General features: G+C 48.7%; 1 protein-coding gene across 2 annotated transcripts in view; it reads left to right on the forward strand.

Annotated features, from left to right (window-relative positions):
- Positions 1-19,008, forward strand: part of ADAM8 (ADAM metallopeptidase domain 8) — a 162,564-nt gene that overhangs the window by 17,086 nt on the left and 126,470 nt on the right. For both annotated transcript variants that reach the window (XM_085608712.1, XM_085608711.1), the window contains exons 2-3: positions 1,620-1,729; positions 16,547-16,632. In XM_085608712.1, the coding sequence (XP_085464838.1) occupies positions 1,620-1,729; positions 16,547-16,632 (196 nt within the window). The remainder of the gene's footprint in view (positions 1-1,619; positions 1,730-16,546; positions 16,633-19,008) is intronic.

A 19,008-nucleotide genomic window follows, 5' to 3' on the forward strand; every position in this document is an offset into this window, starting at 1 on the left:
ACACTGTGACACTGGACCCAAACAGTACTCGACTGATGAGCCCATAACTAGGGTGAAACCGGTCCTGGTTCGCTTGTGTTCCGGTTCAGGGAGGACAAGGCTTGTCAGTTCGGGCTGGCCTGTTCCAATGGAGGGGGTCAATCTATTCATGTGCATATAACTGGGTCCAAACTGGGGTGGCATGATGTGCAAAGTAAGGCCCAAGTGCAGCTGAAATTAATTTAGGCATTCCCTCTAGCACTGTTTTGTATACTTTCAGATCAATGGCAAGCAAGCCGTGTCTTCCATGAGATTTGTACTCCAGGGCCACCCTAGAGTATGGATATATATGCACAGGCAAACACCCTTACCTAATTTGTGAAATATTTGCACAGAAGGTGCTCGTGGGAATATCACATGATATCCCACTTGCCCATTGTTTGTGGGTGGTGCCATTTAGATCTAGTTTTTACTCAAATTCATTTAGTAGATCTGGCTTTGTGTGGACTTCAAGGGATGTTTGCACTGTTTCTGTCCCATTTTTAGACTTGGCTTTTTTAGCGGGTTTACCCCCAGACTTTTTGCTTCTTGGCCTCCTGTTTTTGACCCTATCTTCAGCACTGCAGTAGCCCCGGACAGAACTACCGGCCCTTAAGGAACTGCATTTTAAAGTCACAGTTGCAAAGTGGCTATTTTTGATTACTGTATGTTGGTCTTTTATCATTTTTGGTCTTCTTTGCACAGGTAAATATTGGTTATTTTTCTAAAACTGGTGTGGTGTCCTTTGTAGTGTTTTCACTGTATTGCTGTTGGTTATGTTCAAATGCTTTTCACACTGTCTCTGAGATAAGCCTGACTGCTTGTGCCAAGCTACCAAGTGGGTGAGCAGGGGTTATTTCAGTAGTGTACCCCCCTTATCCTGACAAGAAGGAAGGGTCCCTATTAGGGTCCCTATTTGGACAATGGTGCAAACCATTGCCAACTAGAGACCTCCTTTTCTAACAACCATGCACCTATTTTTCATTCTTGATCAGGTTTTAACGCTACATGATGCGAAGCCCTTTGGCCTTGTGCTCAGGTTATCTTTTCAGTGCAAAGTATATTTTGTGTGGAACAGCTGACAGAGGCTGCTCTTCCCACCACTTCCAACAAGCACTCCTTAAAACACACTGTAAATCTGGGTGTACGTTCTGATAATTAACAAAAAATGTACCAGGGACTTTATCATTAGTAAGCGTCTATCTTATTTCCTGTTATTGTCTTGGTTAATAAAAGCGCCTATTACTTTAGTGCCAAGAGCAACTCAATTTGCGCTATGTATTAAATGACATTATTATCGTACAAAAACGTTTCTGTTCAGCGAAGAAATACGGAAAATCAAGGGGCCTTCTAATCTGTGAATCAGGGGTACACATATGTTGAAAAGTGGATAAAATGGATCTGAGACAAAGTATGTTTCTTTTTCTAATATGTTATATTGTGTGTCTAAAAGTGTTGTGTCCCCCCTCCGTCCTTTGACTCGCTTGTAAGTGGAAAATGTACCGTGAAATCACTGTGTGACAGTGAGTAAAGTGGAACATTATAGGAAGTCTTCTGCCTTTCATCAGTAATACAGACTGATTCATCTGTCTTTTTTCCAGAACTTTCGTCCAGCCAGCCGGAGCCTCTTGCGCATGTGCGGCAGTATGAGACGGTGGTGCCAGTACGTGTGGACACAGGACGCAGCAGGAGGGAGGCTCCCTCTGAACAGGTAGGTAACCACAAAACTATCACACTGTGCACTAGGGTTTCCAGACACCTATCAGACTCCTCACTGGTGACCAGTGTGTCCTGACATCTCCAAGTGACCAATTCCTGTGGCGCCTCACAGCACACTAGTGCTTAGAAAAAATGGCCATTGACTGACCTCTAAGTCCCGTCACTGAGTTCCAGCACTTCCCGACACCTAGCAGTGGCTGCCCCCTTAGACACTGTGCTGAACCAAGGGACTGCAAGCTCTCATGAGTGACCAAAGCATGACACATCTCAATGTAAATCAGCCCTTCCAGAAACTAGTAGTGACTGTGCTCTGAGGCACCTCACAGTGCATCAACACTTCCAGGCACGTAGCAGTGGCTGACTGTAGAGAAACCTCACAGAAGAAAACTAATCGTAACCGCTCAATAAAACAGGCATGTTAGACCTGGTAGTCTTAGGGTGGTCTTCCCCCAAATTTTTTGCCTGCTTACCTCGTATTTTTGCTGATTTGTTTTGTTGGCCTTCAGACTCTGAGCATTTTACTACTGATGACCAGTGCTAAAGTGCATGTGCTTTTCCTCTAAACATGGTAACATTGTTGTATACACAATTGGCATATTTAATTTACTGGTAAGTCCCTTGTAAAGTGGTATAACATATATGCAGGGCCTGTAAATTAAATGATACTAGTTGGCCTGCAGCACAAGTAGCCCTTTAAACATGTCACAGACCGGCCACTACAGAGTCTGTGTGTGCATTTTTACACTTCGACTTGGCATTTAAAACCCTTTTTCAAGCCTTAAACTCCCCTTTTATTGCACATAAGTCACCACTAAGGTAGGCCCTAGGTCGCCCCTAGGACAGGGTGCTGTGTGAATAAAAGGTAGGTCATGTACTTTTGAGTTTTACATGTCCTGGTAGTGAAAAACACCTACAAAATCTTTCACTACTGTGAGGCCTGCTCCTCTCAAAGGTTAACATTGGGAATTCCTTGGTATACTTTTAAGCTTTAATTTCTGATTAGAAATTAGTAGCTGTGTTGTGTTTTATATCTTTTTAAAAAAAAAACATTTTTTCAGAGTTTTATATAGCGCGAACTAGACCCGAATCCAATCAGGTATCAGAGCGCTTTACAGAGCACCAGTTACGTCACACATTCATTATTTTTTAGGCACAGGGAGATTAAGTGATTTGCCCAGAATCACAGGATGTTCAGCGTCATTACCGAGACTCGAACCCAGTTCCCCAGGTCTGAGGTCGAGCGCCCTAGCCATTAGGCCAACTCCTCTCAGAGGTTAACATTGGGAATTCCTTGGTACACTTTTAAGCTTTAATTTCTGATTGCAATCCTCTTTGGGATGGTAATGACAAATCCTCTTTACTGGTAAAGTTGGACTTAACATTACTATTGTAGTAAAGCCACATTTAGAAAGTGGACATTTCTCTGCTCTTACAGCTCTGTGTGCCTGCAGCCTGTCTCCAATACATGTCTGGGGTGGGTGACAATTACACTTGGTGTATTCCCTCTAGACAGCCACAGAACACTGGAAGAGTATGTGTGTCTGAGTACTCATATGTATTTTAATGCCTCTTCCAGGGCAGGGAGGGAGGGAGGAAGGGTCTGGCACTTACACCTAAATAGGGAGTACCCTGTCCCCACACAAAGGGCTGATTACACCCTACTGATAGTCTGGAGCTATGGCTGAGAAGAAAGTACCTCTGTGCACTTCAAAGGCCCTTCTTTGAGGTTACCCCCACTTCAAAATCACAACTGGGTATAAGTACTGGGCCTCTGACCCCACCAAATCAGACACTTCTGGATATGGAACTGAACTCTGTCAGAAGAACTGCTGTGCTGTATCAAGGACGGACACTCTGCTAGACTGATGATCTGGAAGACCTGCTTTTTTCTCTGTGCTGCCCAGCTGCCTGCTACTCTCTGTCCCTGCTGAGGAAGAGCTGGACTCTGCCTTGCAACTGAAATGATCTCCAAGGGCTTGGTCGCTTGCCTCTTGTTGCTTGAGACTCTGGGCTATCAAAGTGTCTACCCCTGCTCCTGGCCTGGTTCCTTGGAAGTGGACCCAAAAATTGCACCAGAGTAATCGACTCATCTCCAGTGTACATGTAGCAAAACCAGCCCATTGACCCTGTTGCGGGAGTAGAACCGGTACATCGCACTCGCAACCACCACATCGCATCTGGAACCACTGCTTCGAGATCAATGAAAAGATTAAAGCATACCCCCTTCAGCGTGGATTAACCCTGCATATCGCCTTCAGAACCAGCTCTTGGCTCAACAGCCCTGATACATCGCTGCCACTGTGTGAAGAAAATCGATGCATCGCCTTCACTGCGGGCTCAACATCGACGCATTGCTCGTTTGCACCCAGCATCTCACTGTTGCGACCAGGGTCAAGGTACTGTTCACCGGGCCTGCGTGGCTCTCGTCGCCCGTTTGTGCTCCATTGCAGTTGGCCTGAACTGTTGACTTTGCCCTGGTCCAGTGGAACTAGATAACCCCCCATTGGCACTTATTGCTTCTAAGCACTAGAACTCTTTGTATTCTTTAAAAATTCTCATCTCGAATTCTACTTATTGGATTGTTGTAGTTTTGGTCTTGGTTTATTTATAAAAATGATTGTCTAATTTTCTAAACCAGTGTGGAGTTTATTTGTGGTGTTTTCATTGTGTTACTGTGTATGTGTGTTGCACAAATAATTTACACATTGCCTCTTTAGATTAGCCTGACTACTCTGTAACAAGCTACCAGAGGGTGAGCACAGGTAATCTTCTAGTGGGCGTCTGACTTACCCTGACTTGGATTGTGGTTCTTCTTGGGCAGGGTGCATACCTCTGCCAACTAGAAAACCAAGTTCTAACAATGCACAATAGAGCAGTTTTACCTCTAGGGACTTCTCAGTGACTTAAACGCTTCCCAGTTCCCAGCTCTTTATCATAGCTATGAATGAACGACTCCTGATCACCTCATTGCGCACCAGAGCCTCACGTGTGCTAGGTCTTCCACGCACCAATCAGTGACTAGGCCATAAGACAAATCAACATGCACAAGGACTTTCAGACATAAATCCTTGAACGATACCTCAGACACATCATGGTGATCAGGTTTTTGAGACCCTCCTCAGTGACTGCCTCCTAAAATCACTTGTGTGACAAATCTTTCAGTGACCAACTCATGAGACGTCTTGCTTGTGCTCCAGGATATTATTGTGCACCAGGGACTCACTGTGCATCATGGGGTTCAGACTCCTTACAGCGACTGACCCCTGAGCTACCTCACTGTGCACTAGGGCTTATGCCACCCATCAATGCAAATCCCTGTCTGAAGCAACACTGCTGTAGCAGTATCTTTCCGCCTCTAGCCCCTCTTGTCCGTGCTTCTAGCAACTTTTCCCATCTGTAGCATTTTGCACACCTCCGTTTAGCAGCCCATGGGTGCAACAGGCGTGCATGTAGCATCTTGTGTAGGCCTGGGCGAAAATTTCGTTCAGTTCGCGGAAATTGCGATAATTTGACATTTTCGCGTTCCGCGGAGAGCGCGAAAATGTCAAAATTTCCGGTTTCTGCAGCTTGGCGATAATTTGTTTCTTGCTCGCGCTGTAAAATAATACATTCTCGCGCACGCGCGATCGCCTTACCTGAATCCCTGCATTCGCCGACAAGTTTTCTTGATCCGGTCGCGTTCTCCATGAGATGTTGTATTGTTTTTAGCCATTTGCGCTGTCTCGCGACAGTTTGCGCCCGCAGTGACGTCATGCATCGCGCGATCACGTCTTTCTTCTCGCGATCATGCACCGCGAGACAACTCAAAACAAGCAACCACATGGGTAAGTTGGCGACCCGCAACCATGCAGAAAATCTCGCGAACATGCAGGAAAAAAACTTCCGCATCTTCGTGATATTTCCCCTTGTTTGCGATAATTTTAAACATTTTCGCGATACTTTGCGAAAGTTAATTTCGCATATTCCCTCCACCCCTAATCTTGTGCCATGGCCTGTAATAGGCCCTACACTTTCTGCAGCAGTTTGAAGCTTGTGACAGCATTAGCTACCTGCCTGGCACAGCCTCTGCCCTGTCCGCCTGTAGCATCGTGTGCTCCTGCCTGTAGCAACCCCTGTCTGTCTGTATCATCTTGTGCTGTTGCCTGTGGCAGCCCCAGCTTTGTAGTATTTTGCGCTCCTGCCTGTGGCAACCCCTGCCTGTCTCTAGCATCTTGTGCTGCTGCCTGTGGCCGCTCCTGTCTGGCTGTAGTCTCTTGTACTTCTACCTGTACCAGTCTCTTTCCCGTCTGACTATAGCATCTTGTGTCCCTGCCTTTGGCTGCCCCGCTCCTATCTTGTAGCTGCCCTTGCCCAGATAACTACAGCATCTACAGTAGCATCTAGTGCTCCTGTCTGGAAGGAGACCCTGCCCCATCCGTCTGACAGTAGCTCTAGAGCTCCTGTCCGGAAGGAGACCCTGCCCCATCCGTCTGACAGTAGCTCTAGAGCTCCTGTCCAAAAGGAGACCCTGCCCCATCCGTCTGACAGTAGCTCTAGTGCTCCTGTCTGGAAGGAGACCCTGCCCCATCCGTCTGACAGTAGCTCTAGTGCTCCTGTCCGGAAGGAGACCCTGCCCCATCCGTCTGACAGTAGCTCTAGAGCTCCTGTCCGGAAGGAGACCCTGCCCCATCCGTCTGACAGTAGCTCTAGTGCTCCTGTCTGGAAGGAGACCCTGCCCCATCCGTCTGACAGTAGCTCTAGAGCTCCTGTCCGGAAGGAGACCCTGCCCCATCCGTCTGACAGTAGCTCTAGAGCTCCTGTCCGGAAGGAGACCCTGCCCCATCCGTCTGACAGTAGCTCTAGTGCTCCTGTCTGGAAGGAGACCCTGCCCCATCCGTCTGACAGTAGCTCTAGAGCTCCTGTCCGGAAGGAGACCCTGCCCCATCCGTCTGACAGTAGCATCTAGTGCTCCTGTCCTGTAAGAGACCCTGCCCCATCCGTCTGACAGTAGCTCTAGTGCTCCTGTCTGGAAGGAGACCCTGCCCCATCCGTCTGACAGTAGCTCTAGTGTTCCTGTCCTGTGGGAGACCCTGCCCCATCCGTCTGACAGTAGCATCTAGTGTTCCTGTCCTGTGGGAGACCCTGCCCCATCCGTCTGACAGTAGCATCTAGTGTTCCTGTGCTGTGGGAGACCCTGCCCCATCCGTCTAACAGTAGCTCTAGTGCTCCTGTCCTGTGGGAGACCCTGCCTGACTGTGGCATTTTGTGCTTCTTCCTGTAGCAGTCCCTCTCCCTGTCTGACTGTAGGATTTTGTGCCGCTGCCTTTAGCAGCCCCTATCCCTGCCTAAATGTAGCATACTATGTCCCTGCCTCTGGCAGCCCTTGACCCTACGTGATTGTAGCATCTTGTGCTCCTGTTCTGTAGCAGACCCATCCCTTCTGACTGTAGTATCTAGCGATCCTGGATTTAACAGCCGGAGTCTGTCTGTATCACCTTGTGCCCCTGTCGCTGTCTGACTGTAGCGTCTTGTGCTTCTGCCTATTGCAGTCCCTGTCCTGTCTGACTGTACCATTGTGTGCTTTTGCCTGTGGCTAGTCTGTCCCTGTCTGACTGTAGCATCTTCTGCTTTTGGCTGTAGTAGCCCCTGTCCCTGTCTGAATGTAGCATCTTGTGCTTCTGTCTGTAGCAGCCCCTGTCCCCGTCTGACTATAGCATCTTTTGCCTGTAGCAGCTCCTGTCGCTGTCTGACTGTAGCGTCTTGTGCTTCTGCCTATGGCAGCCCCTGCCCCATCTGACTGCAGCATCTTGTGCTTCTTCCTGTGGCAACCCCTGCCTGTCTCTAGCATCTTGTGCTGCTGCCTGTGGCCGCTCCTGTCTGGCTGTAGCCTCTTGTGCTTCTACCTGTACCAGTCCTTTTCCCGTCTGACTGTAGTATCTTGTGTCCCTGCCTGTGGCAGCCCTTGACCCTACGTGATTGTAGCCTCTTGTGCTCCTGTTCTGAAGCAGCCCCTGTTCTGACTGTAGTACTTAGCGATCCTGGATGTAGCAGCCACAGTCAGACTGTTTCACCTTGTGCCCCTAGACCTGTCTGACTGTAGCATCTTGTGTCCTTGCCTGTGGCAGCCCCTGACCCTACGTGATTGTAGCATCTTGTGCTCCTGTTCTGTGGCAGCCCCTGTTCTGACTGTATCACCTTGTGCCCCTATCCCTGTCTGACTGTAGCATCTTCTGCTTGTAGCAGCTCCTGTCCTTGTCTGGCTGTAGCCTCTTGTGCTTCTACCTGTACCAGTCCTTTTCCCGTCTGACTGCAGTTCCTTGTGTCCCTGCCTGTGGCAGCCCTTGACCCTACATTATTGTAGCATCTTGTGCTCCTGTTCTGTAGCAGCCCCTGTTCTGACTGTTTCACCTTGTGCCCCTGTCGCTGTCTGACTGTAGCGTCTTGTGCTTCTGCCTATTGCAGTCCCTGTCCTGTCTGACTGTAGCATTGTGTGCTTCTGCCTGTGGCTAGTCTGTCCCTGTCTGACTGTAGCATCTAGCTGTCTTGACTGTAGCAGCCCCTGTCTGTCTGCATCATCTTGTGCTCCTGCCTGCAGCAGCCCCTGTCCCTCTCTGACTGTAGCATCTTCTGCTTTTGCCTGTAGCATCTCCTGTCCCTGTCTGAATGTAGCATCTTGTGCTTCTGCCTATGGCAGCCCCTGCCCCATCCGGCTGCAGCATTGTGTGCTTCTGCCTGTAGCCAGTCCGTCCCTGCCTGACTGTAGCATCTTGTGCTTCTGCCTGTAGCCAGCCCATCCCTGTTTGACTGTAGCATCTAGTGCTCCTGGATGTAGCAGCCCCTGTCCGTCTGTATCATTTTGTGCCCCTGTGTGACTGTAGCATATTTTGCCTGTAGCGGCTTCTGTCCATATCTGACTGCAGCATTGCGTGCTTCTGCCTGTGGCTAGCCCATGCCTGGGGGACTGTAGCATCTAGCGCTCTTGACTGTGGCAGCCCCATGTCCGTCTGTATCATCTTGTGCTCCTGCCTGCAGCAGCCCCTGTCCCTGTCTGACTGTAGCATCTTTTGCCTGTAGCAGCCCCTGTCGCTGTCTGACTGCAGCATCTTGTGCTTCTGCCTGTGGCTAGCTCGTCCGTGTCTATATCATCTTGTGCTTCTGCCAGTGGCAGCCTCTGCCCTGTAGCATCTTGGCTCCTGCCTGTAGCAACCCCTGCCTGTCTGTACCATCTTGTGCTGCTGCCTGTGGTCGCTCCTGTCTGGCTGTAGCCTCTTGTGCTTCTACCTGTACCAGTCCTTTTCCCGTCTGACTGCAGTTCCTTGTGTCCCTGCCTGTGGCAGCCCTTGACCCTACATTATTGTAGCATCTTGTGCTCCTGTTCTGTAGCAGCCCCTGTTCTGACTGTATCACCTTGTGCCCCTATCCCTGTCAGACTGTAGCTTGTTTTGCCTGTAGCAGCTCCTGTCCTTGTCCGACTGTAGCGTCTTGTGCTTCTGCCTATGGCAGCCCCTGCCCCGTCCGGCTGCATTATTGTCTGCTTCTGCCTGTGGCCAGCCCATCCCTGTCTGTACCATCTTGTGCTGCTGCCTGTGGCCGCTCCTGTCTGGCTGTAGCCTCTTGTGCTTCTACCTGTACCAGTCCTTTTCCCGTCAGACTGTAGTTTCTTGTGTCCCTGCCTGTGGCAGCCCTTGACCCTACGTGATTGTAGCCTCTTGTGCTCCTGTTCTGAAGCAGCCCCTGTTCTGACTGTAGTACTTAGCGATCCTGGATGTAGCAGCCACAGTCAGACTGTTTCACCTTGTGCCCCTGTCGCTGTCTGACTGTAGCGTCTTGTGCTTCTGCCTATGGCAGTTCCTGCCCCGTCTGACTGCAGCATTGTGTGCGTCTGCCTGTAGCCAGCCCGTCCCTGTCTGATTGCAGCATCTAGTGTTTCTGACTGTGGCAGCCCCTGTCTGACTGTATCAGCTTGTGGCAGTTGCATCCATTGTGTGTAACTCCTGTCACGAGCCCCCCTTCGTACAGCTGCTTCACATCACAATACCAGTTTTAGCCACTGATAGCCATTTCCTGTAACAGGCCTCTTTGTACAACTCCCTTGTTAGAATTAGTTGTTCGCTTAGTTAAAAACAAACAGCTCGCGAATATGAACAACCCCACAAGCTCGTAGACAAGCACATTAACACTGTTGCACATCCCAAAATACTTTAATTCTAGGCTTCTGTAAGGAATTGGAATCCCACCCATCCAGGAGCTGCATCGTCAGTGGCACAGTGTCTTTATTGGTGCACAGCACTGCACTGCACCCTGGGAATCCACTAACAAAAGCCAAACGAATATAACATGCTCAGTGGTGCCCAAGACGTCTGCACGGGCACAAAATGGTCCATCCCTGGGCACAGCCTGCCATGCCTCTTGAAATCTGATTGGAGAACATCTGTGGGAGCATGTCAGAATTCCTGAAATCTGGGGCCAGATTTAGCAACACTTGGCGCAACGCAGCAAGACAACTTTCTGTGCTGCGTCAAATGGAGAGAGCATGCCTGTGCCATAATTACTAACATATACGTTGCCTTTCTGCTCGCTGCAGTGGCACACTTGGGACTGCCAAGGGCCGGCGCAGGCACCCGTGCGCCATGGTGCCAGGGTACCTGCATTACAGCCAGGCTTGTCAGCATCAGTATTGAAAAGCGTCTGTATGTGTGTGGTGCTTCGAGCAGCTGCTTCACCCGGTGACATCTCTGTAGAATCCTCTCTACGTAGGGCATATATCCCTGCTGTAGGTAGCAGTCCGTGCCTGCAGCAGCCCCTCTCACGCTGATACCAGTTTCACCTGCAGCATCACTTGTGCATAGCAGCCTCTTAATTTGAGCCGGTGGTTTCCGGAGCTTGGCACCGGCACTTTATTGTCAACACCGGCACTTATGGCAACCGGCCACACAGTGGTGCTGTCAGTCGATTCAGAGACAAGCACAACATCTGCTTAATAATTCAGCACACAATAAGAATGACTTAATGCCAACCATCCAGGCTTTGGGTGCCTGGAATTGTCACACCTTTAAGTCTGTGATGATTAGTAGTGTTTTGGTGCTGTCTCTGGCAGGGGCACCGGGTGGCGCAAGCTGCAGTGACCTGTAACGAGGCCCCTGCCACTTTAAAAAAACAATTTTTACACAAATTAAGCACTATCCTTCCTGTCTGTAGCAGTCCATTTCCTCCTTTGTCTCTAGCACTTCCGGCCTCCTATGTTGGAACCAGGCGCACAACACCCATTGCGCTCGAAGGGCTCCAGCCCCCTCCCCCCCCCTCCCCCCGCCCTTGTCGTGTGTTTCAGCCCGAGCTGAGACAACTTCCTGGGCACACACACAGCCGCACCCGAGTACTTCACAGGTCTATAAAAGACCATTTTCTTGCTAACGAGGTTTTGTTGTGTTTTCACCCCTTCTTAGAGCCCCTGCATCTCCACTCTGCATATTGCTGGAAGAAACGTACCCCCCACCCTCCCCTGAAATGTGGCTCTAGTAGTCTAGTTGCGCCTCTGGTCAGAACCAATACATCTGTTTGTCTGTAGGACACTGTGAGCAGCAGCCCCCCCCCCCCCCCCTTGTCTGTAGTGTTCCCCATAGCTGATTGTCTGCAGCAACCTTTGTTTGCTTGTAGACGCCCATGCCTGTTTATGTGAAGCAGACCTTGGCCGTTTGCCTGTAGCAGCCCCTGTCTGTGTGTAGCTTCTGCCTGCCTGCCTCAGTCCTAGCCATGTCTGAGCTCTGTGCTATGCTGTAAATTAAATAAACTGCTGACGCGCTGTCTGACACATGACATCACTTCTTATAAATGCTGTGTTTTCGGAAAGCAGGACACTTCGCTTCCCATGGAATGGAGCTAGCTGCCGGAAGCGACATTTTCATCAGCTGATCCTTATTTCCACCTCCGGCCTTTAACCCGGGGTCCTGGCCTGTAACCCCAGAACGACCCCAGCCTGTCTGTAGCATGTCCAACAATAACAAAGCAGTTTCCACCCAGCCAGATTCAGCCACGTTATTGTTGACACCCCCTGGTCCACAGGAATAACTGGGGGCGACCAGGGTCGATCTCCCCCACTTGCCTCTACTCGACCACTAGAGACCACCATGACTACAATTTTTTTAAAGGGACCACCGCTGTGAAGTCAGACCGCCCAGTGTGTTCTGGACTGACGGCCATTAACTCCACAGCCCCGACCTGTTGGCCCTGTCTTCCCTCCTCACCAGCCTTCGTTAATAGACACTGGCGCCACATTGCGTGGGTTCAAAGGGCCCGGGACCGAGAAATAATTCTTGTTATTGGGCCCAAGAGCCAGACCAGAACCTTTGCTTGCGCATCGTTTGCCCTCATCTGACCCGCCCAAGGCTGAAAACGGAAGCAGAGATGAGACGAGCCCCTGGGCTCTGAGCTGAGCTGGAGGCGAAGGCACGAAGCTGAGCAGCTAGCCAATTTCACTATGAATGCAAAGTGCAGCCACCCAGATGAAAGGGGAGGATGTGATAAGTGTATGACATGACTTCTTGTGAGGAAGTGACATCACTGTGGTTTGTCCAAGCTCACCTGTTTCTTAGAACGTGTTCCCTCTTTCAGGGAAGTGTGGCTTGGCGGCCCAGCTCTGGTTTGCTGATATGTTGTTCGCGTCTGAGGGCAAGTGGCCATCCCTGGATCTGGTCCATGGAGCGATAGCCACATGGCTCAGAGTATCCAGTGGGCCTCTGCCAGCATCTGTATTCGATTGAGTTGCTATAAGAATATTTTCTTAGCCCCAGTATGTATTTCGAGGAAATGACTCCCCCCATCATGGTAGGCCAAGTGGGGTCTGTGTATCAAAACCAGATAGAAAAAAAAGTTTGAGGAGAGTTGGCAAGGGAGCAATACTCCATCCAGCCAGGGTAGCACTCCTCGGAGGCAGGCTGACTTAACAGGCACATTGGGGGATTAGTTAATAGGCTAATGCCTCTGAGAGGCCATGGGGGCTACATGCCCACCTTACCTGTGTCTGCCTCAGCACTAGCCCTACAGGCTATTCAAAGTCTCTAGCCTCTAAATTCATCCCTTGTGGTCCTGTCCTTTCTCCGAGCTCGGTGGCATGCCCTCAGTAGGGGTGGGCGGAACTCGCGGAGTTTTACTCTGCAGAATTACACGGAGTGACTTAAAAACTCAGCGAGATTCAACGGAGTTTCACGGGCGTAATTCGGCACGCCATACTGCTCGCGCTGGTTTTTACCGCCAGGCGCTTGTTCCGTGCTGTAAAATCAGCGCAAACAGCACCACGTGGTACGCCAGAAGTCACTGCTTCTTTCTTCCACTTGAGTAGATTTTTTACTCAAGCAGCAGCTTTCTCAACATGAACGGTCGCGACCCGCCATGACAACCGGCCTTGAGTAATCTCGCCGGGAGGCGTTCTAGCACCCAAAAATCACGCCCCCTGTCAAATTCTCACTCACTAACTTAACGGCTGCAAGTCGTGCGCAAGAATAAACTCCACCACGTAGCAATTGGCAGAGTTTTGTCAGCACTCCGCATTTCAAGCGGAACACGGAGTGGGCAAAACTCTGCAAACTCGGCTGGCGTAGCAGAATTATTAGCCCGCCATTAATGCCCTGTTCTGCTGGGGTCCAGGTTTGCCCTCTCAAGTCCCACACGCAGAGGAAGTGAGGGAGGCCTGTTGCTGCCTCGGTCACCCACACTCACCACATCCAGTCCAGGTTTCCTGCCTAAGCTTCTTCAATGGGAAGTGCTGGGCTGCAATAATCACTTATCAAAGTACAGAGAAATGAGCAGAGAGTATCTCCGAAGCTACTGAACCTGTCTCCACTGTCCTAAGACACTGGTGTCAAAACTGCACCCTGACAGGGGATGGATGGCATGGGAGCCAAGGAGGTCCGACCGCACTTTCACATGTACCAAGTGCAGAGGGGCTTGCAAGACATATGACTGAACCTGCCACAGCCCTACTGGCCTCTCGGAGGCCATAAGCTGTCGCGAGCCCCATAACTCCCCTCTCTCAAGGTTTCAAAATGCAGCCACTTCTGCAGATGTGTATCTGTTTGAAGGATGAGACATATTTTCTTCTTCATATAATGAACCTCTGACGCTCTCTCTCATTCTCTCTCCGCCTCCCTCTTTCTGTCTCCTTCTCTCTGTTCCTTTCTTTTGCTATACCTCTCTCTCTCTCATTCGCTCTCTCTCCCCCTCTTTCTGTCTCCTTCTCTCTGTTCCTTTCTTTTGCTATGCCTCTCTCTCTCTCATTCGCTCTCCCTCCCCCTCTTTCTGTTGCCTTCTCTCTGTTCCTTTCTTTTGCTATGCCTCTCTCTCATTCACTCTCTCTCTCCCTCTTTCTGTCTCCTTCTCTCCGTTCCTCTTTCTTTTGCTATGCCTCTCTCTCTCTCATTCGCTCTCTCTCCCTCTTTCTGTCTCCTTCTCTCTGTTCCTCTTTCATTTGCTATGCCTCTCTCTCTCTCTCATTCGCTCTCTCTCTCCCTCTTTCTGTCTCCTTCTCTCTGTTCCTCGTTCTTTTGCTATGCCTCCCTCTCTCTCATTCACTATCTCTCTCCCTCTTTCTGTCTCCTTCTCTCTGTTCCTTCCTTTTGCTATGCCTCTCTATCTCTCTCATGCACTCTCTCTCTCTCCCTCTTTCTGTCTCTTTCTCTCCGTTCCTCTTTCTTTTGCTATGCCTCTCTCTCTCATTCACTCTCTCTCTCCCTCTTTCTGTCTCCTTCTCTCCGTTCCTCTTTCTTTTGCTATGCCTCTCTCTCTCATTCACTCTCTCTCTCCCTCTTTCTGTCTCCTTCTCTCTGTTCCTTTCTTTTGCTATGCCTCTCTCTCTCATTCGCTCATTCTCTCATTACCTCTTCCTTTTTCTCTCGGATTTGCTTTCTGACTCTCTCACGCTTCTCTATCCCACTGTCTATTCCTCCCTTATCCACCCTTTCCCTCTTGTTCCCCCTTCTCTCCCTTTCTCTCTGTATTGTAATTTAATTCATGTAGCTCTTCTTACACCCAATGAGGCGCTGAAGCGTTTTTACTGATGCGCAGAATGCTCTGGAAGTGGAATGGGTAAAAGAGTGCGTCATACACCCTCTATGGGAGTGATCCATGCTGTGCTTCAGGACAGAGTCATGGTCGTCTCTTGGGGGCTCATTACGATAGCGGAGGGACTTCAGTACGTCCGCCATCGTGTCGGGGAGTGGGACTGCCTGCCTATAAGGCTGTGGTCTCACAGGAGGGATTATGATGCGACCGCCGCCGTGGCGGCCGCACTTGCCATCTTTACATTGCAGCAGGTGCTGCTGGCTGCATCTCCAGTTACAATGTAAATAAGGTACTGTTTACATCTCCCTGCACTATGTGGCAGGTACCTGCCACATGGTGCATGGAAATGGTGCCCCCCAAAGAACGTGCCCGGGCTGAAGGGGGGCCCGCTATGGGCCCCAAAGGTCCCTTTCCGCCAACTTGTTCATGGCGGGTTAACCGCCATGAACAGGCGGGCAGAAAGTGATATCATAATCGCGACCGCCGCCATGTTGGGCAATGCAGGTGCTCCGACAGGCGGTCGTAAAATGACCGCCTGTCGGAACCATGGCGGTCGGTGTTTCTGCCCACCCCATTTCCACCCGATATCGTAATCTGGCGGACGGAAACCGCAGTACGATGGCGGAGGGCCCGCCACTGACAGACTGTCGGTGGCGGACCTTCCGCTATCGTAAACAGGCCCTTAGTTTTGTCACCCCTCATAAGAGAAGAGGCCATTCAAGCTGTCATGAAGAGGTCAGGGAAACAGGCAACAACCATTTGATATTACAGTCTACGAAATAGGTTTGATACCTCGCCGTTTTTTTTTACCGACATGACCAATATTTTACTGTACAAAAATTGGGAAAAGCACTTAAAGGCGCCAGTTTTACCTCCTCTCCCTTATCAGAACATATTTGAAACAGTAAATACAAGAAGAAAGGTGAAAAAAAATGTGCTCTGGGGCTGCTTCAATGATTCCTGGCTGATTACTAAAGTAAACAAAGACTGGAAGGCTCTGTTAGGAATAGAGAGGTTTTTAATAACGTTCTATTTTATCTAAGTAGGAATGGATAGTGCAAAAAGTTCAGTGCAGGGAGTGATGGAAGTGCCTGAACTCGAAGGCCCTGCCTTTTAGCTTGTGTGTCAGAATATAGTCTAAAATAACAAAAATCATAGCCAAAATACCATCGAACAAAAGTAAGTTTATATTGGTAAATACATATTACTAAGTAAAGATTTGCTATTCTTAACTCCACTTCCACTTACCTTGAACATGAGCATATCGCCAGGGTACATATATGTGAAGTTAAGTACAGTAAACCTATGCTTACCCATATATTCTTACCTTATTGCTATTTTCGTCGTTGCTGTTTTGGTTATGGTTTTTTTGTAGTATCAAGTACACGACATACTTGTACCATTCCACTTTTTAAAAAGCGATGCAGTATTTTTATTTACGACAATCCAGTCTCCACCCAGGATTCTCCTATTTTGTCTACTCGGATGTGGTACTTGATGCCGGTGTCGGGCACCTCTTTCTCGCAGGCAAAACTGAAATTAAGGCTTACTAGGACTCCCGACACTTGGAATGAGGGCCTCTCCTCAACCTAGGCTCTACAGTCCTGAGAGACTGGTCTCCCCCACACTCCTCAGTGGGCACATCCATTGGGCCTAAGGGATATGCATACCTGTGCAGTGGCTCTCACCACAGTTTGCAGAAGGGACACATCATTTTTTTTTCTTATGCCGCTGAAGGCTGGAATATAATTTTAAAGCTCTCATGTGTTTCTTGCAGGAGTCCCAAGGCAGATACCCAGATGTCGTGCAGTACACTGTCCGCGCCGAGGAGCGACACTACACCCTGCATCTGGAAAAGAACAAGTGAGACCTGCTCTGCATCTGACAAAACATGGCATGACATGCTGAGTGATTCATAACAGAAATCTCGTGGTGAACTGAAGGTCATAGACTCCTAGGAGCAGATGTAACAAGCATTTTCCCATGCGCAAACGGCCCGATTCGCAGAAGCAGCCCGTTTGCGAACGGGAAAATGCCTTTTGGGATGTATCATCCCAAAAGGCAATTGCAAAATAGGGAATCACAATTTTTGGGATGTATATCATTACAACGCGGGTTTTTACCACGCGTGCAGTTACATCGCATGCGTTACAACGCATGCGATGTTACAACGCTATGCCATTACAACGCAAGTCTTTACATCGACTTGCGCTAGATGGCGTGCTAACATTAAAAAAGTGTAATTTACTATTCCAACTCCAGTCCACTTAACAGTAGGGAAGGTGTTGGGATAGTAAACTACACTATTTGCAATGTTAGCACGCCATCTAGCGCAAGTCGATGTAAAGACTTGCGTTGTAATGGCATAGCGTTGTAACATCGCATGCGTTGAAACGCATGCGATGTAACTGCACTGCGTGGTAAAAACCGCATTGTAATGGCTGTTCCCCCAATTTTTGCGATGACCTATTTTGCTAACTCATTTAAAGAATCGCAATTTGCGATTCTCTAATTGTAATGCAGAAGCACTTTTTAAATTGCGACCCTGCTTTAAGGAATCGCAATTTACCACCAACTTCAAGTTGGTGGTAAATTGCGAATCCTTAGAAAAATGCAAAATTTTGCCATTTTCTAAGTGCCATGTGGCGCACATACATGCCCACAGGGCATGTATGTGCGCCACATGTGCACATATGCATATTTCATGTGTGCAACAGGGTGTCCTTTTGGCACCCTTCCACCCTTGAAATTGCATGCGCAATTTGGGAGTACCTATTGGGTACTCACAAATTTCTCATGCAATTCCCATTCATTCCTAGGTGGCTTTAGTCCCATAGGAATGAATGTGAAGGCATTCCTCAATAGTGAATCACAATTTGCGACTCGCTATTAAGCAATATGTAGGAATCGCAAAATATTTGCAGAAACCTACATACATTGCATTTTGCAAGTCTATAGTAGCGAATCGGTAAAATTCGCTATTATAGACTCGCAAAATGAACTCTTGATACATGTGGCCCCTTGTTTGTTTAAAGTTACCACCATCCCAAATATCTCCATCGGCTTCAAAATCGTCCTCTGTGATGCTTTATCGATTTCTCATGTAAGACAAGTGTTCCCAAGTCATGAACCCAGTCCTCTACTTGAGGTCTACTAAAAAATTTCTATATATATCAGTGTTAGGAGGGATTAGTTGTTTGAGCCATGGTTAGCGGAATGACTTTCTCTTACAAAAGTTAGTTATCCAAAAGATGTCTATAATGGTTCCCATCAAGAGTAAGATTGTTTAAGGTTTTTTAGTAAAATGTAAAGAGGAGAATACAACCCAGCGGAGCGGAACGCCACTCTTTGTCATTCTCCTCTAAGGTCTTGCCTTGTTGACATTAAGTCGAATGCTTGTTGGAGTCAAAGATGTAGATGAAAGACTTACTCCCACCAGGGCTCTTGTACTTTGCAATGCAATATAGCACTGCAGATGCTGGACTTTAGAATGATGAGTAAATTGGTGCTATCTTTTGCGCCATGCTATCGTCTCATGGAAAACTTCACTAAATGTATGCCTTGATGTACAGAATGCTACTGCTAAAGAATTTAGGGGGATCTTTAGGGATATCATTTTGGGTGGTCTTTCGAGTAGAGTCATTAGACTTAGGCTTGAAAGTTTTCCAGCGAGTTATGTTATTTCACAAATACAAAATAACTTCTCAAATGCATCAATGGGCTTGGTAGATGATGGACAAGCAGCAAAGAGAAGGGAAGTTACATGTACATGTTTTGGTCCGGTGACAGTTTGAAGAATTATTAGTCAGATATTTTCCAAAGAATCCCTCTCATAATATAATTACATCCTGAAAACCCCCCTGTGGTGATTGGTCAGCACAATGACACATTGATTCTGATAATCTGTTGGACCTGTAAAAAAGTTCTTGCACTGAGCTGTTTTGATGGCCAAGAAAGTTATACTGCGATTGTTAACATCTGTGAAATAGGGCATATTTCAAGGAATTGAGAACGTCTTCTTTCCTGGCTCCTTCTCCTAGCAATTATATTCAAGTGGACTAATCAGGCGCAAATGGGGCTTGGAGCGGGAGGATTATCATCACTTGTGATGTAGACGGCTGAGCTTCATCAGACACTACATTTGCCCGGACCTTGGTCGGAAACTCTCTGCGGATCTCATGGTCGATATACCTGATGACCATCCCTTCGTGCCATTCATCACCTCGTGGCCCTGCTCAC

The sequence above is a fragment of the Triturus cristatus genome, chromosome 1_2 (assembly GCF_964204655.1).
Source record: "Triturus cristatus chromosome 1_2, aTriCri1.1, whole genome shotgun sequence".
NCBI lineage: Eukaryota > Metazoa > Chordata > Amphibia > Caudata > Salamandridae > Triturus > Triturus cristatus.